Genomic DNA, 23,404 nt, shown 5'->3' with positions numbered 1-23,404 from the left:
CTGTATCCATATCTACGGAATAACATTCTGTATCCATATCTACAGAATGACATCATGAGTGTGCTTGTTGCCTGACTTGCTTGACTTCCCTGACTTACTAGAGATCCCACTCCTGGTGCTATCCCTTTCATCGTCCCCGTCAACACCACCAGACCGACTGCTGGAGTGGGCGGATTTCCTCTCGCTGCGTGGTTTCACCGTGGAGTACAGACCATCGGGGGACGTGTCCGAGCCGTCTCGCCTGTTGACTGAACTACCTCCATTTGACCTGCTGTGACCCCGGTCCGATGAGGTGTGCCCGCTGTGGTTGCTGCGTCGATCAAGGGAACCAGCCCCTCCGTTCTGATGAGTTGTGGAAGGGTAACCGGTCTGGCCGGAAGCTGTTGGATAGCCACTGACTGAACCCTTCTTTTTGCCATTGGAATAGTTACCTGTAATGGTTTAAATATAATAACAAAATAGAGATTCAAAATTACTTTTTTTATGGAACAGGCACCCATTACTTCAGCATAACACTGGAAGATGAATTCTTTCTCGAAAACTACATTACTTCAGAGGGAGCTGTTTCACAAAATGTTGTATACTACCAACAGCTCCCCATTACTTGTTACCAAGTAAGGTTTTATGCAAAAAAAAATTTTTTGAGTAATTACCAATAGTGCCCACTGCCTTTAAGAGGATGGAATCCAGGCTTTGCTCAAACTATGTAAAATGGTTCATAAATTGCATTCAAGCAGTTTTATGACTTTACAATTGAGAGCCTCATAAACATTGTACACTATTAAAAAAAACTCTGCATACAATTATTCTGGACCTGTGTTGTTTAGAGTGCAACAGACTAGGCATTAAGCCATCTCTGCTACACATTAGTAATTTGAAATAAGAGTAATTCTAAATCATTGCGGTACCCACTGCTAAAACATACGATTCAAACTGCATCTATAACCACCAGGCTACATGTAGCTCTGTGGTGTAGTAGTGAAACATAGCAATTCAAAGGTCACAGGTTTGAATGATTTGCCTGTGGCCTTTTTATCACAGAACTCGGGTAAAAAATTAGTATCAAGTGCTTTACACACACTGGTGGGCCTACAAGGTTTCTCGATTTAAAATTACCGTCTATAACATTTTAAAATATAACTTCTTCATTTTTTGCTCAATTTAAATGTTGCTCTAATCTTGTGACAAATATGGTCAATTTTTCAATGGGCCATGTACTACATGTATATACACAGTAGTGGTCAGCGCAAGTCTTTGTTCGCTATTCAAAACATGTACAGGACACCTTCCAAGGCTGATGAGCCTATATGACCTAGGAAAGCGTCAACTGGGTTGAGGCTATTTCACTAAGAGAGGCTGAATGTCGGCCAAATTAGCATAAAACAACTATAATGAGGTCAGAGTGACGGATGGGCATCTTTTACTGAGATCGAAGAGAAATGGTGAGTGAATAATTTCCTAAAAATAGTTAACGGACTGACGTAATAATGAGCTACAATACAAAAACCACAAACCACCCAAGCCCCTTTTCAGTTCCCCTTGTGGCTTATTGTTTGATATTTATGATCAGAAGAACAACCATAAGGTTCAGCCAACACTTGGTATATTCTTTTATGAGGGCTCGGGCCATTTTCATTTTGCCCAAAAACAAATCTAAACCATTTTGAGGTATGGCGGACACAATACTATAACTATTGGTTTTATCTGAACATACATACATGTATATCCACCAAAACCTAACAGTGAAATCCCATAGTTTCCACCATTTTTCAAAAGTTTTGTAGAATTGACCACAGCCTGTAGACCAGAAGCACCAGGTATTAGCCAGAAATTACCTCCTTGAAAGTCATTGTCTGCCCACTCAACACTTGTGTGTGTACAGGCTTCCAGCATTCCTATACTAATACTCAGACGTTATATTATTTCCGTTCCTATGCTCACAGCCTACGCATTCCAAGTGAACAATGAGCAGCCATAACTGCTATTCATATGCAAAAACCATGCACAACATTTCCCCTTGAACTTTGGCAAAGACAGATAAAGGAATCGCGGTCCTCCCTGATCCACTCTCTGGTGTTTTAAGATCAAGGTCCGTTAGACTCTATTTAAGTCTCTTGTTATGATTTCTAGTGTGAACTACCAGATATAATAACCATGATAATGGGAGGGTCATCTCTGACATTAAACATTATGCGTTTCTGTTGTAATTGGTGATTGATTGCTTTATAATAGCGTGAAAAAGAACTGTGTGATCTACATTTGTAGATGTAGCGATCTTTAGCATACAGGGCCAAATTTCATAAAGCTGTTAAGCAGAAAATACTGCTTGGCAAATTTCTTTTCTTAGCAAACATTGATTTGGGTACCAGCTAAAACAATGCAAACTGAATACAGTTTGGGCTTGTAACCTGTTTCTACTAAGCAATACTTTTCTGTGCTTACACTACTAATTTGAGTTGCACAAATTGTGACAATTGGTTTTGACTCTTCGAGGCTTGAGAAGGAAAGTTTAAACTTACAATGAAATAAAAATTCAAATTTTTTATGAATTAAAGGAGATAAAACTTTCTTTATGCTAGTGCATGATCCATAAAATTTGATTGTAGCAAATTCAAGATATTTCTGATTTAACGCACAGAATTTAAACTGTAAATTTGTGCAGTTGCTCTGAACACATGGGAAAACACAAATTAGTGCTACATGTATGTTCCTTTATGGTGAATTTTCATTGCAGCCTGGTTCATTATTCCTGCAAATCTGATTACGAAGCAAATTTTTACATCACATGGCTGTTTTTCGCAAGGAAAGTTTAGCAGTTGAACATCTGTTGAAAATAAGCATCCGTTGCGATTTCGTGTTGTCAAAATTTGTATCCTATTCACATTCTGAGAAATTATGAACCGGTCTTTAGATTCTTGACTGACCTTTTGCTGGAGGATAGTAGTCCGAAAACTGCATGTCATTAGTGAGTTTGTCCTGCTTGCTGGCCAGGATAAAAGCCAAGACGCCAAGCACAATAGCATCAAACACCGCGATGATCGCCAGGTAGAACACCCATCGCAGCTGGCATGTACCGGTGTTGCCATAAGATACGTCGTCGCCACACAGCATGCGGAACACTGAAAGCTGAGCCCAACTGGCTGGGTAGATCAGGATGCCAAGCAGTAGGAACACACCTATAAAGGAAAAAACAGAGAGCAGGGAAACAAATAAAACATTAGAAGACAATCGATCTAAGGTACCAGGGGTGGATTTCACAAAGGACTAGTCCTAGGCAATGCTAAGAGATAGGACCAGTCCTAAGTTAGGACGAGTTACTGGTCCTAACTTATGACCAGTCCTATCTCTTAGCATTGCCTAGGACTAGTCCTAAGTTAGGACTACCTTTGTGAAATCCACCCCTGCACAATAAGTCATGATGCCAATGCATTGAGCAGGAAAACGCACAATAGAGGAAAACAAAAGGGCAGGACAAACAATTAATTAAAACACTAGAAGACAATCAAAAACAGACACCTGAACAATACAGGTTTATTGAATTTGTTTTGAGAAAATGAAACTAGATTTAGCTGGAAGTGTAGTGCCTTTTAGAAACACAACAGGGAAATTTCAAGTTTTTGATGCAGGAGTTTAGAGTGGGATTCTTATGGCAAGCAAATCAAAGGCCCAAAATAACACATCTGAGGGCTACTCGACATGCCTCCATACGATACCAGGCATGAATGTGAAGCTTAATGCCAAAATGCATAACTTCCTGCCCAAACACAAAATTTAGCTTATTATCACAACAATTAGCATTTCTCAACAAAAAGTTAAGTATGCTCAAAAATTGTTTTTTGTCAACGTCATGCTGACTTGTAGGTAAACTTACAATGTATAAGGAAAGATACAATTAAAGTAAGTCTCATGATTGCATCTGAACATTTCTGAGCTGGATGAAACCCTAAATCATAAGGTGGTGACACATGCGGGTACCAACCAGTTACATCTCTGGCAGCAGCATTCGCAAACGGACACCAACCCTTAAAAATCTGAGAAACAAAGGGAGACTTTTAAGACACTCAGCGGAATGGCCCTTTTTCCGCTCCTAGCTTGTGTGCGCATCCTCAGTATTAGGCGAGTAGGTCTGAGCTTGCACACTACTGGCGAGAATTGTGAAAAAGGATGGTCCAAAAGTCTACCTTTCATACATGAGTAATTTATTAAATTCAAATGTTATGTGGTGAAAATTATCCAAACCATATTTCTTCATAGGCAACCCTTTCTCAAACTAGTATTAATACAATCTACAGTTGCAGTATCTCGATCACTTGCGAATCCATGACGCTACATGTATACTACGCCTTAAGACCAGGTTTGGAGTTTTTGATGAAATTAAGGTGTGGATAAAGTTTTGTTGTGAACAAAAAGAAATTGTAGCTTGTAGGAATTGACAATAGTATGATGTGGACACACGACACAGTGTGTCGAGTGCTCTTTGCAAACAAACAGTAAAATTGCAGGAATGTGCAAATGTTACGATGAGCATTTGCTATACACGAGTAAAACTATCACATCACATTGATATCACAGGGGTCAATTTCACAAAGAGCTATGATTGATCTTAACTGCAATTCAATCGTAGTTGCTAGGCAAAGTGTGATGTCACAATACAAATCACCATGGTAATACTGACAAGTCATCTTAAGATGAATCTGCCATTTCAGTGAAATTTCACTCATGCCAAGAAGTGCCTGTTTAAATTTAGGCATCATAATATGTATGACCAAACTAATGTAAACTCAGTAATAAGGCGATCAAGTTTTTGATAAAATATAGGAACAGGCTTGTCGGGAATTTTGTGCATGTTAGTTTGCTTTGTTTGATTTCGAAAGTGAGCCTATAGGGAATCAAACATACATTGTAGGCCTAACAAAAATAATGACAAATTGGTTGAAGCATCCAGTGTTAAAAAACTTTTGAATTTAAATTTGTTAAACATGACAATCAATCTATCATGCATCAAGGAACATGATTGGAAGCATGTTGATAATAATATTGATACAAATGCACAGTTCTTATACAGTACTCATTACCACCCCGAAACAAATTGTTTGATTAGCTTCACACAGATTATAAAAGTCCGTATACCAGCCTGTACCAATCCACCACAGCAATTATATTCGCTGAAGTATTGACTTGAGTAAACATTTCAAGAAGTCTAAAATAACCATGATTGTTTCAGTTTGATTGCTACAATCAACATGTGGATACATAAATACTGTACTTTGAACACATTCAAAATTCTTCACTATTAATTTTTCCTCCATGCTTGAACGTGATCAAAGTACAGTATTTATGTATCCCCATGTTGATTGTAGCAATCAAACTGAAACAATCATGGTTATTTTAGACTTCTTGAAATGTTTACTCAAGTCAATACTTCAGCGAATATAATTGCTGTGGTGGATTGGTACAGGCTGGTATACGGACTTTTATAATCTGTGTGAAGCTAATCAAACAATTTGTTTCGGGGTGGTAATGAGTACTGTATGAGTACTGTTGAACACATTCAAAATTCTTCACTATTAATTTTTCCTCCATGCTTGAACCATGGAAAGAAAATTTGAAGATATTCCAGGTTGTCTTTGGTATTTTAATAAATAAACTCAAGAATTTATTGGAAGATTCCAAACACCAATGGTAGACTATTCCTTTAGGTAACGCCCTTATTTTTAAAAACTTTTCAGCGTGTCAGAGAGTATACTCGTACGTTCTTTTAAAGAGAAAACCCTTTCCTCTTCCAAAGTACCCAGATAAATTTTCTTACAAAATTTATGCACATTACAGGCCGTTTTCATTTCACAAATGGCACTTTCATTGTCAAATCTCTAAGCCAATGGAAAACTTTTTTAAGGGGCTAGGCCAAGACCAGGGGCAACGAATGGTCTCTATGGCATGCGTGTAATTCCAGGCGTGATTATATGCTTCATGTACGTATGAATCAAAATTGCACACACCTTTAAGAGTCGCATAAAAATTGAACCCCCCCCCCTGACCCCTGTTCTACTATTTTTTTCTACATGATTGAAAACTTGGGACTGCCCTTTGAACTGAAAAATTACGCTATCCGGCTCCCATTAACCAAGAGGAGTATTGTAATGTTTGCTGAATAAATTATGAATACGGTATGACACAGTGCTTGAGCATGGTTGAACTAACAATGCGTTGCACCCTGGTAATAACAATGCATTGTTATTCCTACAGTGTCATGAGATAGTCATTGTAGCCAATTTCCCATGGTGACTGAACACGGCAACTCCTCAATTGCCAAACCTATGGCCTTGGGGTTTTTTTTTCAATAAATATAAATATAAAATTTTAAAACCAACGTAAGGCCTCTTAATATTGGGACAATGAACATGCAAATAGTGAAAAGTAAGGTCAATGTAATGAAATATGGGTTTTTGGTGGATCTAAAACAGTGTTTTTTCTGAAATGAAATCTGAATGTTTGAGTCATAGAATCACTTCCAACACTCAGAGAAAAGACAAAGCGAGGTGTCCCAATTCAGAACAGGTTGCCCAAATGAGACCCTGAAAACCTTCTCCCTATAATAAGTCAATGATCTACAAGGCTGACATTTCTTGACTTTTCACTAAAAACAACAATGTAAGAACGTCTTGCACCAAGACTATCGATCGCACGAGATGTGATTAGACGTACCATTTAATTACCATAGGCCAACAGTTTGGGTATTGAGTTACTGTAGGGTGTCATACTGAGGGCTGCACTAGTTGACGTTGCTTTACATTGGATCAGGCAAACCACCATAATCAGAGTCAAACAGTTTGAGCGCTGAGTTACCAATACCGGTGTTCAAGAATGAAAACATATCTTCTTCAGAGTAAAGCACTAGGCCTACTCTCTTTTAAATTTTGGCAAAACTTTGTTAACATTAAAGGCAGTGGACACTATTGGTAATTACTCAAAATAATTATTAGCATAAAACCTTTCGTGGTGACGAGTAATGGGGAGAGGTTGATGGTATCAAATATCGTGATAAACGGCTCCCTTTGAAGTGCCATAGTTTTCAAGAAAGAAGTAATTTTCCACGAATTTGATTTCGAGACCTCAGATTTAGAACTTGAAGTCTCGAAATCAACCATTTAAACACAACTAGGTGTGACAAGGGTGTTTTTCCTTTCATTGTTATTTCGCAAGTTTGATGACCGATTTTGCTCAAATTTTCACAGGTTTGTTATTTTATGCATATGTTGAGATTCACCAACTGTGAAGGCTATTCTTTGACGGTTATCAATAGTGTTCACTGCCTTTAAGCCTAATACTTGTGAGAAAAACAAAAAACCAGAATTTAATACTGACTTGCTGAAAAGGCTGAACTCAGGCAAGCCAACACTTCAGCTGCAACTATACTTAAAAAGTAAGTGCTGTGTCAGTAAGATTTTGTCAAATAACATTTATACTCAGACTCATAACAATGGTTTTTATAGAACAATTTCAGATTGGTACCCCTGCCTTCTCTCAGTTTTTTCTGATACAAATCGCACACGTCAATCTTCTATCATTAAAATTTGAGTTCAACATTTATAATGTTCATGGAATGAAGTTTAAAGGCAGTGGACACTATTGGTAATTACTCAAAATAATTATTGGCATAAAACCTTTCTTGGTGACGAGTAATGGGGAGAGGTTGATGGTATAAAACATTGTGAGAAACGGCTCCCTCTGTAGTGCCATAGTTTTTAAGAAAGAAGTATTTTTCCACGATTTTGATTTCGAGACCTCAAGTTTAGAACTTGAGGTCACGAAATCAACCATCCAAACGGTCAAACTTCGTGTGACAAGGGTGTTTTTTTCTTTCATTATTATCTCGCAAGTTCGATGACCGATTGAGCTCAAGGTTTGTTATTTTGTACTTATGTTGAGATACACCAACTGTGAAGGCTAGTCTTTGACAATTACCAACAGTGTCCACTGCCTTTAAACAGTTTGCATATCAAGTGTTTAACTGTTATGAGGTTGACCACATATGCCTAAAGCTGGCTGAATCAATTAATTACAAGCAATTTACAGTTAATCCATTCACACCAGATAATCCTAATCTGATTACATAACTGGATCCATCAAGGAAGTTCAACACTGATGATTAGCATATTTAAAAGGTCCACACCACAGACCTGTTTGTGTTGGTGTTTCAAAAGTTACTAAAAAAAGGTATGAGGGTCACATTTTGGCTGTGTTTGTCATTTTCAACGCTATACATAAACATCTCCAAAGACTATCTGATTAAGACTGCTATATTGGTACAAATGAACCCCATTAGAATGGACTGCTAACTGTAAGCAAAGAATCAAAGCTTTCAGAAGCATGGAATTCTGCGTTTATGCCAAGCGAAATTTGAGGAGTTAGCAGGGAATTTTTGCTTGGGCGCATGCGTACTTAGTAAACAGTAAGCGGCGAATGGTGATCATAAGTACAGAAAACGGAGGTAAGCAGAGCCATAAAATTGGGCCCAGCTTGTTACTCCTATCACCCCTCATATTATTAAAGTTCTCAATAATTTTGACTCCCCAAAGATTCTGTCAACAACACACATATAGTGGACCACCACAGGTCAAGTTATTTCAACATGTGATGTGCCGTGTATACGCCTCTCTTAATATTTATGCATGAGTGCGTCACTCTAACCCAAAACGAGGCCATAGGCGCAGCCACTGCAAGTAGTGGCCGGCGTGCGCCTATAGCCTCATTTTGGATACGAATTATGACGTCATGCATGAATATGAATGAATGCGGCGCGTTGTCGACAGTGTCTAGACGCTAAGAGCAGTTATAATCGTAACCCTCCTCCTGACAGCAGGAGAAGGGGTTAAGATTTTTGCATTTATGTCTAGAGTTATTAAAAAGATATAAAGTTTGTTGCAGTTTATTGTGGACTAACTGGGTCTGGGCGTTTGACATATACATGTATGAAGTGATTGGCGCCAAACACATAACATCTCGGGAGGAAGGTGCAGGTGGGAAAGTACTACTTCTAGAAACTATAAGGCGAGCCTTATAGTTCCTAGAAGTAGGAAAGTACATGACCTGTATATGCAACACATGCAATAAATGTGTCGTTTTTGGCTCAACTCCCCCTCCACCTCCTAGAACTATGAGGTTCATTTCGCTATCGACTTTCTATCTAGTTTAACTTTTATTTTGTTATCTTTCATTATAAAACGTAAACGTTATCGTGTGGATTTTCACAGTAGTTCTTAGTCTTACCACATGCTATCTGCAGGCATCCACAGATGATAAAAACAGTCGCTGTACTGGGAATCTTACACAAGAACAACAACATGCTGAGGATGGACAGCAGCAGGCATCCCAGGGATAACATCACACACACCGTAGCAGCTAGCATGACACCGGGTATGGTGGACCCTCCATTGGCCAGGGCACCCCTACATTCCAATAGCCCCGTCCTGGCCGGACTGTAACAGTACCGGTACAGCCCGAAGTACCCGGCACCGAGGGAATCCGTACCGTGGCCGATCCAAAATGGCTGGACCAGCACAACGCAGAGGATGATGGTGAAGCAAAAGGTGAACAGTGCCCATGCGATGGCGATCGCCCTGGCATTACGGATGTAGTTGGTGTGGTAGTAGTATGCGTATTTGTCCTCTTTGGCCGTGTTGGCCATCTTTAACAGTTTTATCAAATCAACCTCTGGTTTAAATGGGGTAATCTTCCGGACGTCGCCACCAATTTATCCTTAAATGTGATGAATCCTCACCCAACTCCGTTTGCTTGTTTTGGATGATGCGTGAACCCACTGGAGGAGTACAGTCCGTCGACCGTGTTGTGTCTGTGTGTACAAAACCTGCCAGCCGTTCCTTATAATCGATACATCTGCGTAATACAAACCAAACGCACGAACCCTAAACAAAATGGATATCAATGACTGTGTATATACCAAGCCTTGTTATTTCACACAATGCGTGGCACCCATAACGAGAACAATGGAGGTGTGACGAACCATTGACGAACCATGACCTTGTGATGCATGGATAACCCTACCAGCCCGGGTGCGGCCACTTCGTAGCAGTATACCAGAAGGGCGCCCTCTATATAATACACCTGCTGCTAATAATTGATTGACATTTTGTGCAAGGTGCGCCTTCATGAATTCGTAGAAAAAATAACAAACATTTGCATCAAAACAATTCCTCCATGTTTCTGACATCTGTTCGGAATGAGTTAGAATAATCGGTCGGTACATTTTTACAGAAACTTGTTCGGCATTTTCTGATATTTTTCAAAACAGTAGTAGTAAGTTACATTGGTGATGCTCAGGCGGTAGGGTTGCGTTCAAAGCCACTGTTTACGAGACCATTCAAGTTTTAATAGAAATTGCAGCGGTGGCAACCATACCCATTAATTTGGGGTGAGAGAGATTTTTTTAGGGAGATAACAAATCTGTACTTAAGTTTTTGTACTGCTGAAAACAATTTTAACAATATCTTAGATTGGTAAAGAGTAATTCTCAGGTCTTTTAAATTTTGGATATTCGGGTTTTTTTTTTTTTTTTTTTTTTTTTTTCTTTTACATTAATTTGGTTTTAGGGGGTAGCTCAAACTTCAGTTTGCGTTTGCATGTTCTTCATCAACATCTTAGTATACGCTATGCCCTCTTATCATCGCTTTGGGTTTAAGTTGGTGGGGCGACGAATACATTATACCAGCCGGATGAAGACTCACTTCTGAATACCGGTTTTACGCTTTTATGTAGTTTATTGATACTGCATGTATACAATTATTTTGAGTGCTACAAAGATGACAATGTAAAGGCAAACAGTTCGTGTTTAGATCCACCATTCCAAAAGGTAAACTGCACAAACTGGAGTGTCAAAATTTACATCATGGGTGTTGTATCATAGATATCGAACAGAGAAACGAAATTAACATAATTAGTTGGGTGCTACAAAACTTAAAATGTAGTTCTTTATCAGAAATTTGCAACCATGGTGTAAATATTGATATTTTGATATGATGTGTGACAACACTTTTGGTGTTATTTTAACACCCCAGTTTTTGCGTGCATCAATTCGAGGGAGGTGCTAACAGACATAAGCGCATCAAATAGAAGACAAAACAAGATTATGTGAACAAAAAGGTTACCTGTTAAATAATAGTATAATTTTAATAGTTTTATACAACCCTGCTGTGCCCAATATAAGGGTTAGGGTTCACGTAAGAATGCTAGACTAAAATGACACATGACGTCTAACATCTTAGGGAGCCTAAAGGGTGCAATTCTAAACTGTTTTTTTACCAAGAAAATCCGACGTGGAGGTTAAAACAAATACATGGTGTGGCATCAGAAAGAATACAGGCGTAACTTTTCAACTGCATCAAAGTAAAACTACTATACATAAAATCCCCTTTTTGTTCGTAGAGCAACCTCCGTTCTCGAAAATGTATAGATTCCATGGGGAGGGGAGGGGGCACCGGGAAACGGACATCAATATAATGTACCCTCCCCCCTGATCACTGACCAACAAGATTAACTGTTGATGTAATGTTTTCGTGTTACCACACTACCCAGTTTCTCTAACAAAATGTATTAATGAAATATCCACACTACATCACAGAATATATTAATCTAGAATATAGAATCAAGATCGATTCGTTTTGACCGGTTACATTTTCCAATTGAATTTTACATCAAGGCCCACTTTCATGGCTATGAAAATCAAGACCGTTAAATTTCACTGTCGCGTTAAAAAGAAGAAGAAAAGAGACCATTCAAACTGTATAGTGCCCTCTGTTGAGCGTTACCACGCAAAATTATTCGTTATACTATGTCCGGGCTGCTTTTAAGCCGAGACAAAAGTTACCAGGCAAAGTACCATGTCACAATTTTCGTCTTTATGACTGGTTTACATCTTAAGTTTGCTCAGCAGAAATTCTTTGCTAAGCAGAAATTGTTTAAGCAATTGTGTTTAAATCAGCTCTACGGTATTGGGGCCATACACTCATGTACATGTATCACATTATTTTCAGTTTTGTTTTCTTTTAGAAATTATCAAAGTCACATGGGGCCCAATTTCATAAAGTCTGTAAGCACACAAGCTTGCTAAGCACAGAACAGTATATGCTTTGCAGAAACGGGTAACCAAATTCCAACTTAATTATTTCTTTTGCAAATAAATGTGTCAAGCAGTATTTTCTGCTTGAACGACATGTCTAATGAAATTTGACCAACAATGTTCAATGCCAGCAGACGAAGCATACATTGTTGTCACTACTTATTGCGTCGTATCTTCATTTGACAGCCTCTGAGGGAGTTGCTTTTCCATGGTTTCCAAAGCACTCCTTCATCAGGACCGTGGCTTTGAGTTTCATTAAAATATTTTCCATTTAGATTACTTCCAATTTTTTTGCATTTGGTGTACCACCAGCCGCCTTTGCGTTCTCTTGCGCAGTTCTTCGGCCTAGACTTGTCGTTGTCCTCGTCTATGGTTGTGAAGGCAAGTTGTTGCTGAACGAGGCCGTCACCTTAAACAAAAATAGAAGGGTTTAACAAATAAACAAAAAAGAATGACGAAATGGTGTGAAACTTGAAAAAGGGGAACGTTTTTGGAAGTATGATTCGTTTTAAACTGTGCAGCCGGTTGGACTAGACATGAACGATGGTGGTAATATCATTTCATGTGAGAGCATTTTTCCCGCAAAATAATATGCAAATTTGTATCGAATACGTAGCTAAAGTTTTGACGAAAGTGCAAAATGAAGGGCCTTACAATTTGATAATTTTTATAGTAAATAAAACGAGAGTGAAAAATCAGGTCCATTGCTCATTAGTCCTGAGGAAGACCAATAAAACTGTCCCTTTTGTAGCTCGACATGGCTTTGAGTTTTTACTTCAAATTCCTCACGGGTCAAAATTCCAGAGGCAAACAGGTCAAAAAACGAAAACTTTTGAAATCACCCTATTTTTCTCTCTTTAGCAACCACGAAGTCGCCACTAATTGGATGCAAACGTTTGAAATTACCTTCATCATTTAGAGAGTCGAAATCTTCAACAGTAAGATCGTACAGTTCTCCGGTGACGCTGAAGTTCCCGTAGCGAACGCGGCCGACGTCCCCGTCAAACGCTTCCAAATCCACCACCAACTCCCAGGTCGAAACCTCCGTGTCTGTGAGGGTCCGGAGCTTCTCATTCCCCCACCAGAATTCTCCTTCTAGATCGCCGAATCCTTCTTGGTACTCGGACCAGGAGCGATTGAAATCAACTGAGCCATCTCGGCGCCTTTGAATAACCTTTAAACGAAAATAGAAATCGGATACTAATTTAGGCTTTAACATGTCCGGGTCGGAATTGACCCCTTGATTCGAGTGTAGCCTGGAATCTATTACCAAGAAAATGGGTCAAAATTACGCAAAGTTAGAGTTAAAATCCATATTTCAACGGGGTAGTTTTCGGACCTGGAAACGGGTCATGACCCTTGGACCAAGAAAAGGGTTATATCATGGCCCCTATACGACCTGGAACGTACAGGGGGTTATGAGCGTGAATAGCTTGTCCAAGATTTCTCTGCTCTGTACCTTTAACGCGATAATCATCTAAGTTTATCAATTTATATTTTCTCTTCAGTCTCGCCTTGCCCGATACCCCAACTTAACCCGATACCCCATTAAAAGAAATTGAATGTGCTATTCACTCTTAAAGACACTGGACACTATTGGTAATTATTCAAAATAATTGTATGCATAAAACCTCACTTGGTAACGAGTAATGGGGAGAGGTTGGTAGTATACAACATTGTGAGAAACGGTTCCCTCTGAAGTAACGTAGTTTTCGAAATCATTGATCTGAGAGTACACAACTTCGTGTGACAAGGGTGTTTTTTCTTCCATATTATTATCTCAGAACTTCGACAAAACCAATTGAGTTCAATTTGCACAGGTTCGCTATTGTTTGCATAATTAATTATGTTAAGATACACCAAACGATACACCTTTGACAATTACCAAAGGTGTCCAGTGTCTCTAATTTTGGTTTCAAAAAGGAGAAGAACTAGTGTTACTTACAATAAAGCCACTCTCTGCCGTCTCCATGTCACAGTACGCTTGCTGTAGCCCCGGAATAGAGGTTAAGTTAAGAGTGTACACACCACTAGCGTTGCGGATTTGATTACAATCAGCATAGGACTGTGACATGCCTGTTATTTTAAAGAAAAAAAAATGTATTTTAAAACATAATTTATCACCCAAAAGAAGATCTTTACTTTACAAATCCCCGTCGCCGCCGTTTTACCACAATGATGTGCACAACAATTTGACTTGCTCTCTAAAATGTAAAAGAGTGAAAACACCACTCTTTACATTTCGAGTTGTCCCTCAAATGGCTCTTTAAAAAGAGTGGTGGTTAGTTCACTCTTTTAGAGGGGTATTAACTTAGGGCAGAGTGAAAAATCACTAAAATCACTGCAAACTTCAATCTAAAAGAGTGGAAGACCAGGCGAAAAGAGATGTCCTTCATCTGGCTCTTCAAAGAGTGCCTTTTCACTCTTTACAATTTAGGGAGTGAATTTGAAAGACGAAGTTGCGGTCAGACAGAGAAAGCTGAAAATAGCAATATTTGAGAAGGTTTTAGAAAGGAACCTTAGACAGTGCAGTAATATTGTCCTTCCACACGGGGAAAATTTTACAATTTACAACATGGAAAGTTTTCGCAAGGGAATCTTGGTTAGATGCTCAAGCATGAAAAGGGCTCAATATGTAGCAGTTAGATTATTTCGAAGATAGAACATGACCTTAGTTACGGAATGATTTCGATGGAATGTAATAAAATCCTTAAAGGTGACGAAAATAAAGATCATTCAGGTAAACGTATGATAACAAATCGAAGGAAAATTATTTATTGTTTCGGCGGGGAAAATAAATATTATGTCGAGGGGAAACAAATTCTACCAAGGCCCAATTTCAAAAAGCATGCAAGAACAAAAACTCACTCAGCACAGAATAGTATTGCTTAACAGAAACGGCTTACCAGCCCAAATAACATTACGTTTGAATCGTAGGGTTGTTACCCTAATCAATTTTCTCTTATTCAGTTGGTTTTCCTAGGAAAACAAATTGTCAAGCATTTTTGTTTCTGTCTCACAACTTTATGAACTTGGGCAACTGCTCGTCCCCCACCCACCCTGTAACCGCCCCTTTGGGGCTCATTCGTGAATGAACATAGAACATACACATACCTTGACTATCTCCGGAATTATTGTCAGAGCAGCCGAACAGTCGACCGAGGGCCGCTGCGTCCTTCGGTAGGTTGTCGATGTAAACGAGTGCGTCCTCCTTCGGTGATCCGTACATGTTGTGACCACCCAACTTGATCCGGGTACAGGAACAAGGATCCCCGGGCGGTAGGACGAACCGAACCCTCCCGCCAGACGAATCATCTGGTTCCGTGCCTAGGGTGCAGACGCGGGCTGAGACCGAACACGCAGCTGTAGTGAAAGTTTCCCAAATAATCTAATTTACACTTCGCTTTACAAGATGATTGCAATGGATGTATTTGTTAGATTTTTTTTTTCATCTGACACGACTGTTTTACCATTGGTTTCACCGATACCATAAAGGGTTTTAGGTACTTTCGACACAAAACAAAAACATACACAGTGTACATTAAACTTACACGGCTAAACGGTAATGATAGAAAGCCCCTCTTAAAATGTTAATTGCTGATGAGTGCTGCAGTTTTGAGAACACGGACAATAAATCACGAAATTCTTCTCGATGAGAGACGCAAATTATTTCAGCATGTACAACACGGATTTGCGCACTTCTCCTTTAAACATTGCTCTAAATTGAACCCTTTTTTCTCAAAAACTTAATGACTAATGAAGCTGAAAAATCTAAAGGTTAATTATTGATCACAAATGTTTATACCATGGCCAAAAAAAAAATGATCTACAACAGGCGCCAAACCCTTCAGTTGTTTTTCCAAACACCCTTCACCATAATTGTCTGAACTGAATTCAACGTGAATTTTCAAACAAAGGCATAAATTAATTATTGGTGATTGAACACAAAAATCGCATACGTACCAAGAAGAAATAATGCAATTGCTGAGAATGAAACAGCACACCAGCTGGTAGCCTCCATTGCAGTCAACCTAGGCGGGAGAATCAGGTGGAAAACAATAATAATTATGAAAGAGTTCGAATTGGCCTTTTTTCATTGTAAATGGTTGTTTATTGATTTTGTTTCCTTATAGTTTGCCTTCCTTGTTGGTCTTCCTCAATCCCTCCTAAACGAAAATAATTTAAATAGACACATCAACAGATGACTGCATAGCAAGGGTCGTCTTCAGTCTGACCATTGGAAATGTTCCTGGTTTAATTGGATGCAGCATTGCGCCACAGTACCTTGTTTAACAGCACCTTGTATAAAACGTAGCACCACATACCTCGCAGAAAAACACTGAAATGTTAAAGCGCCTTGCGTCACTGAGTGACGAATACGACTGCTTTATAAAAGGCCATATTTTTTATTACTTTTATATAATCAGATTTCAATCACTAAATGCCTATACAAATTACAAATTACCTCAAATCGTTAGCTGTAGTCGGATGCACTCTTATAATAAGTTACTCCATCGTCACAGTTCAGATGAAATTCTTCCTTCGGTCAAGTGTAAGTGTGGTGTGCATGTAAAATTGTGTGTGTGTTATATTTATTTATAAAGCCACTGATTATTACACCACTTGTGGCATTGTTGTTTGCTGGTATCCCGTATTTCATGCATATCAAACTATCCAATTAATATGCAAACTGTAACCAGCGAAATGATAAACAGGAAGAAGACCAACCTCAATTTGGTACAGGTCCTCAACAAGTACCAAATATTAAATAATTGCTTCTGACGTCATAGCCGAAGCCATTGAATGAATCGAGCGGAAGTAGGCCTACAGCACCGTGCGTTTTTTACTGATTTTATTCACGAACGATGAACAGTAATTTCGCAATTGTTGTCACTACCCGCCGATCGATGGCAGGCTTTTTGAGGTGACTTTTTTTTTGCCTCATCGATTAATTGGAGAGACTTATCTTGAAGCAGTCTTTCTACGCCAGAGCGAGGGATGCTGCCCTACCGCTCCAGAAAACCTACGGTCGTATACGACTACAAATCTATGTGTTTTTACACGGATTTGGTGATATTGTTTTCCATAACTGTTAGTACTTCGAAGTGAATTTTTTATTTTTCGAAATATTATCCAAAGCTTTTGTGGTGACTTCTTACACCACGCAAGTTTTATTGCCATTAATTTTCATTACCAAACGTATTTACGGACCCTTACACGCGGGTACCATTGGTTAGTTACGAGATGGGTTATAAATTTAAATACCCCCCCCCTTAAGGTATATTGTTTATCATTTAAGTAAGAAGTAGTGGGAGACAATGCTGTGAAAATGTTGAGAAAGGGGTGTCGCATGCAATTATGTCCTCTATATGCAATACTATCCGGTGCAATAATGTCCGCCGGACGGTTTTGCATATGCAATCGTGTCATAATGCGGTTGTGTCCGCCCCCGTGCAAAACCGTCCTTGCAGTAAATTAAACGCCCCTGTCGATGGAACACATTCGCCCTTTGTTTACAAGCTAAGTGCATGTCATGAATGGCATGGGAAATGTTCGGCCGCTGGTTGTTCGCTGCAATCATAAAATACGTGAATATTCATGCTGCATAATATACGAAGGTTCAGCAGTGCATGCACGCTCGCTTACGCGCGAACATGTACAGTCATGTACATGTCCACCGGACGGTTTTTGCATAGCCCCGGACACGATTGCATATGCAGGGGAGTCTGGAGCGGACAGTATTGCATGGCGGACACAATTGCATCTGACAGGGGCTTTCAGCATTAAAAGCGAAGTTATAATTGGTAAGATACAATGGACAGAAGGTTAAAGCTTAAGTAAATGTCAACAGTGAAGGAACAATCGAACAATGGCACCAAGGATGGCAGATTATTTTCACAATCTCTTCAAAATAATTTATCGATTCTTTCTCAAGGAAAACTAGAACACCGAGGATGTTAAGACGTTTAGCTACCTCACCGAGGCCCCTAAAGCAAATTAAATGCAAAGTGTAACTTTGGTTTTTGAAACCGTTTCATTTGTCTTAAAGGCAGTGGACACTACTGGAAATTACTCAAAATAATTATCAGCATAAAACCTCACTTGGTAACGAGTAATGGGGAGAGGTTGACAGTATAAAACTTTGTGAGAAAAGGCTCCCTCTTAAGTGACGTAGTTTTCGAGACAGAAGTAATTTTCCATGAATTTGATTTCGAGACCTCAAGTTTAGAATTTGAGGTCTCGAAATCAAGCATCTAAACGCACACAACGTCGTGTGACAAGGGTGTTTTTTCTTTCATTATTATCTCGCAACTTCGACGACCGATTGAGCTCAAATTTTCACAGGTTTGTTATTTTATGTATATGTTGGGATACACCAAGTGAGAAGACTGGTCTTTAACAACTACTAATAGTGTCCACTGTCTTTAATCCTGTAAAAAATATAGATGTACAAAGCAAGACCAACATCAGCAATACTCATCCTATGAAAATTTCTGTTCAAAAGGTGAGCTGTTTTTCAGATTTTGGCGAAATCCGGAGCAAATTATGACCCGCACATGGAAGACTAATCCCTTAATGATTCCTTGATGAATATGCATTCTGAAAAGGGTTTCGCGGTAACGCTTCCAGGATTCAACCTCTGGGGCATAAAAACTGCTATCTTTTTACATGACCACTTCGATGTTTCTCAAAGTGCTTTATACTATTAAACGCTGCTGATTTAGGCTTGAGCCAAAGGTTTTATTGTCTCTTTTAATTTTAAGAGTTGTTATCAAACTTATACCTTTTATAAAATACACAATCCAAGAAGTGTCTCGGACTCAAATTCTGGGGGCATAAAAACTGTGATCTTTATAAACTTAAAATAAAATATAAAAAAGATAAAAAAAAACATATTTCGAAGTGAAGTGTTTCTCAAAATGCTCTATATCGAACGATGCTGATGCAGGCTTTAAGGTTTTAATTGCTATTTTAAGAGTGATTACCAAACTAGTGCTGCTGGATTTTTGTTAGGATTATTTGTTTGGCATTCGATGTGATGAGACGAGATAAATTTTGAAACGAAGAAAATGTTCCCACTTAAGTTTATTTGGAGACATGCCTCAATATTTGGTATTGATCCGACTTGAAATCTGGGACTGGACACCTTTGGTAATTGTCAAATATCATTATTATATGGGCTCAATTATTGTTCATCGAAGTTGCAAGAGATTAATGGAAGAAAATACACCTTTTGGGGGACAAAACTTGTGTGCTTTCAGATGACTTAAAGGCCTGAAATCTTTTAATATTTTTAATCTTTTTATATAGTGTCCAGTGCCTTTAAAACATTTTTTGTTTGCGTAATTTATATAATTCTCCGCTGGTGACGTAGACAGTTTTACATAATGAATAACAGTATGTAATCCGCTTACTGTAAGGCCCGTTCTTTACCCAATTCTAAAAACACAAATTGAGTTTGCTTGGGGATCAGAAAACTGCGATTTGTAATCTTATAACATCACAACAAAGAACTTCTGTTTTGAATATTATTATTTATTTATCATCATACACATAGAACGGGCAAAAAAAAACACCACACAATATAAACGGCATTAACTGATGGCATGAACTTCAAAAAAAGGGGGAATCAAATCACAGTTGTCCTCAGTCATTAAGCTCCGACCAGATGATAAATTCAAGGTTATGAAAGATTTAAAGTGACCGACGAAAGACAATTAAAAACAAACATATTTATTAAATAATTAATTATCCAAAAGTTGTCCGGCTACTAGTTAGGTAGTTCACAGTATTTGATATGAAATACATAAACGTGTTTTACATTCGGGCTTTCGAGAATTAATAAGAAACTAATTGCTCTTACTGGCTCAAAATGTTGCTAACCATCTTATTGCAAAATGCAGCTAGTAAGCACAAACAAAATGTTGCTAACCATCTTATTGCAAAATGCAGCTAGTAAGCACGAACAAAATGTTGCTAACCATCTTATTGCAAAATGCAGCTAGTAAGCACGAACAAAATGTTGCTAACCATCTTATTGCAAAATATTTCACAAAATGTATCAGTAATTTATAGCTAGTCATAAATCACCATTTTGCTAACTGCATGTATAGCATACAGTTTGCACAAGCATGTCGGGGTGATACTATTATGCAAGTTTGCGGATGAAATAGCTCCATCATGCAGCAAAACTTTAAAACAAACATTACTTGCATTTAACAAGTTAAAATCACATTGAGATATGCCATTGTTATTGCATCTAACTTTGTTCATGGCCCAATTTCATAAAGCTGTTAAGCAGAAGTGCTTGACAATTTGTTTGCTTAGCAAAATCCGAGTGGGGCACAACAATGTAAACTCGATGAAATTTTGATCGGTAACCCATCTCTGTCAAGCAATACTTTGCTGACGAGCTTATTAGCAAGTTTTTGTGCTTACATGCTTTATGAAATTGGGCCCTGATCTTTATCCAAACGGAGCGGCCATGGTTCTAGTCTTCTATTCAATCAATGAGGCCGAGTCTTAATCAAGCGGCTAATGCTACGACTGTGGCTGTTGGCTTCAGTGACAAATGTTGAGTCAAGCCATAGCCATTACCAAATAACAGGCACTAAACCAAGCCAAGACTAAAAGACAAAAATATAGTCTGGTACCTTTTCATTTAATAAATAACAGTATCATTAGTGATGGCTAATGCACACATGCCACATGGTGACATACTTCACTAATCTTATTAAAAAGTAAACACACAATTTTAAATTAGGTTTTAATTTAGATTTTGTAAGTGTTTACCTCTTGTGGCTCTAATGTAATAATTATGTATGTCTTTAAAATCAATTAAACTATAACAGAAATTATTTCAATTTTTTTTGTTATACCAAATTATTCCCATGTCACTTTATCATCGTTTTAGTATTTCTCTACTTAACCCCAAAATAAACCACATAATATATTAATTACAATAATTAACACTATACACAATAGTTTGCATGTTACTGTTGATCTTATTTCGCACCTTGGCTTCTCACATAATTAAACAAAATATTTGACATGTACATTGTACATCACACTGTATTAAAAAAATTGCAATAATAAAAAACTAAATAAATACAAAGAATGCAAACTTCTTTGCTTATTTACATATGCCTAAACTTACAGGCTTTATCATATTCAAGTAAATTAAAGATGAATAAGTCCTACAAATAAATGATAGTATTTATTCATCTTCCGCCCAACCACAAAGTTGTACTTGCGTGCGCATAGACAAAATGCATGTTTTTATAAAATGACGCTTTACTATTTGATTCAAATCACGAGCGGCATAGTGGTTGGTGCTGTGAGGGTGAGGTGTTAATAGGTAAATGTTAAATTGTGAGTGATATTTGTTAGGGTATTAGTGCTATAGGTTAAAGTTAAAGTGTTTTGTTAGTGCAGGGTGAGGGTGAGGAGTACAGAGTTCGGTTTCACAAAAACACCAAGATTCACGTAAAGACAAGTTGTCAATATCACCATGGTGATTTGTATACTGTGGCAGCACACGTTGCCAAGTAACTCAGACTCAACTTATTATCTTAAGCTCTTTGTGAAACCGAGCCCTGGTGATGTGATCATTGCTGTGTTTTGTGTTGACATCGCAACAGAGTCGAGGCCAAATTTCATAGAGCTGCATGCTTAAGCACACAAAGTGGCCAACAAAGTTATGCTAAGCTATATATTTTCTATTTAAGCAGCTCTATGAAAATTGGGCCCCGTTCTACGCGCATTTCACTAATACGTGCATTTCAATAAAACATGTATTTGTCTTTTTTGCGCTCAAGTACACTTTTCCCACACTTCTTTGAATACGATAATTTTTAGCAGAGAATAACTTTGATTCAATCCTACAAAATGGAATTTATTTCTTAAAAAACTTAGATAGTTGAAAATTAACACAATTTTGTCATAAGATTGTCAGGTTTTCTACCGGCATAAAAATAAGTTATTTGACATAAGCTTGTTCCACAATTAAATGACTAATCCTGAGCTTTTCTTGCCATGATTTCAAACATTTCTGAGCAAAGTGGTAACTAGCATTTAAATATTGTCCCCAAAACACACTTCATAAATGCGCACATATTAATACACTGACCATCAAAATCCAATGAGTATTGTACTTGAATTTTAATGAGTTTTGTTTTCCACGATGAACAAACACTGCTTGGCATGAGGCAGGGCATGCCAATTTTAATCAAACCAACTGATGCCAGAATACAGAGCTGCATCGTACAATACGATTGGAGTTTGATGGGGTCAAGAAAAGCAAATTGAGTAAATACTAATCTAAGGCCGTTACTAAGGTAGTGACTGTGGATGTGGCTTGATCGCCATGACAACATGTACTTGCAGCAACACATGAAGAAGCCATAGCAACAGCCAAATACATAGCCATGGCTGTAAGTTCACAGTACTAGTTAGGTAGTTCACAGTATTTGATATGAAATACATAAACATATTTTACATTCGGGCTTTCGAGAATTAATAAGAAACTAATTGCTCTTACTGGCTTGGCTACGTATAGAAAATAACAAATTTAAAGATGAACCCTGGCGGCCATTTTGTATTGCCCAGTGTAATCAAAGTGAGGCTCAGAGAAGACAAAATGGCATGTACACCCAAATATTTAGTTTACAAAGGGGTTTTGACAAAGTTGACCATGTTTAATTTTTCAGCAGGCTAAATAAAACAATAAATACATATGTTGCAAACTTTAGCAATTTGTTTTAGGAACTTATGCTTTTTATCAAGTGTTTTGCATTCTAGATGTGAACCTTCTTGCTCTGTATGTTACTATTCACAGTTCCTAAAAATTATTACAATTTCAAATTTCCTAGAACTGCTTATAACGGGCACAACATGCAGCTAGTAAGCACAAACAAAATGTTGCTAACCATCTTATTGCAAAATGCAGCTAGTAAGCACAAACAAAATGTTGCTAACCATCTTATTGCAACATGCAGCTAGTAAGCACAAACAAAATGTTGCTAACCATCTTATTGCAACATGCAGCTAGTAAGCACAAACAAAATGTTGCTAACCATCTTATTGCAAAATGCAGCTAGTAAGCACAAACAAAATGTTGCTAACCATCTTATTGCAAAATGCAGCTAGTAAGCACGAACAAAATGTTGCTAACCATCTTATTGCAAAATGCAGCTAGTAAGCACGAACAAAATGTTGCTAACCATCTTATTGCAAAATGCAGCTAGTAAGCATGAACAAAATGTTGCT

At 38.1% G+C, this 23,404-nt stretch overlaps 2 protein-coding genes and 1 long non-coding RNA gene across 3 annotated transcripts; all 3 read right to left on the bottom strand.

Moving 5' to 3' along the window:
- Positions 1-17: 17 nt before the first annotated feature.
- LOC117307074 (LHFPL tetraspan subfamily member 5 protein-like) lies at positions 18-10,017 on the bottom strand. The gene is made up of 3 exons (XM_033791727.1): positions 9,271-10,017; positions 2,925-3,176; positions 18-431 (listed from the first exon to the last, which is right to left on the bottom strand). The coding sequence occupies exons 1-3, from the start codon at positions 9,686-9,688 to the stop codon at positions 40-42; spliced, it is 1,062 nt and encodes a 353-aa protein (XP_033647618.1). The 5' UTR covers positions 9,689-10,017; the 3' UTR covers positions 18-39.
- A 2,274-nt stretch (positions 10,018-12,291) lies between these two features.
- On the bottom strand, positions 12,292-14,210 carry LOC117303317 (fibrinogen C domain-containing protein 1-like). Its single transcript, XM_033787487.1, has 3 exons — positions 14,082-14,210; positions 13,043-13,310; positions 12,292-12,545 (listed from the first exon to the last, which is right to left on the bottom strand). Exons 1-3 carry the CDS (start codon positions 14,208-14,210, stop codon positions 12,292-12,294), a joined length of 651 nt encoding a protein of 216 aa, XP_033643378.1.
- A 1,052-nt stretch (positions 14,211-15,262) lies between these two features.
- LOC117304026 lies at positions 15,263-16,676 on the bottom strand. The gene is made up of 3 exons (XR_004520552.1): positions 16,602-16,676; positions 16,100-16,167; positions 15,263-15,499 (listed from the first exon to the last, which is right to left on the bottom strand). It is a non-coding gene; the product is annotated as an uncharacterized LOC117304026 (long non-coding RNA).
- Positions 16,677-23,404: the final 6,728 nt, after the last annotated feature.

Source organism: Asterias rubens, chromosome 2 (genome assembly GCF_902459465.1).
Source record: "Asterias rubens chromosome 2, eAstRub1.3, whole genome shotgun sequence".
Classification (NCBI taxonomy): Eukaryota; Metazoa; Echinodermata; class Asteroidea; order Forcipulatida; family Asteriidae; genus Asterias; species Asterias rubens.
This window is presented reverse-complemented; position numbering and strand designations above follow the sequence as displayed.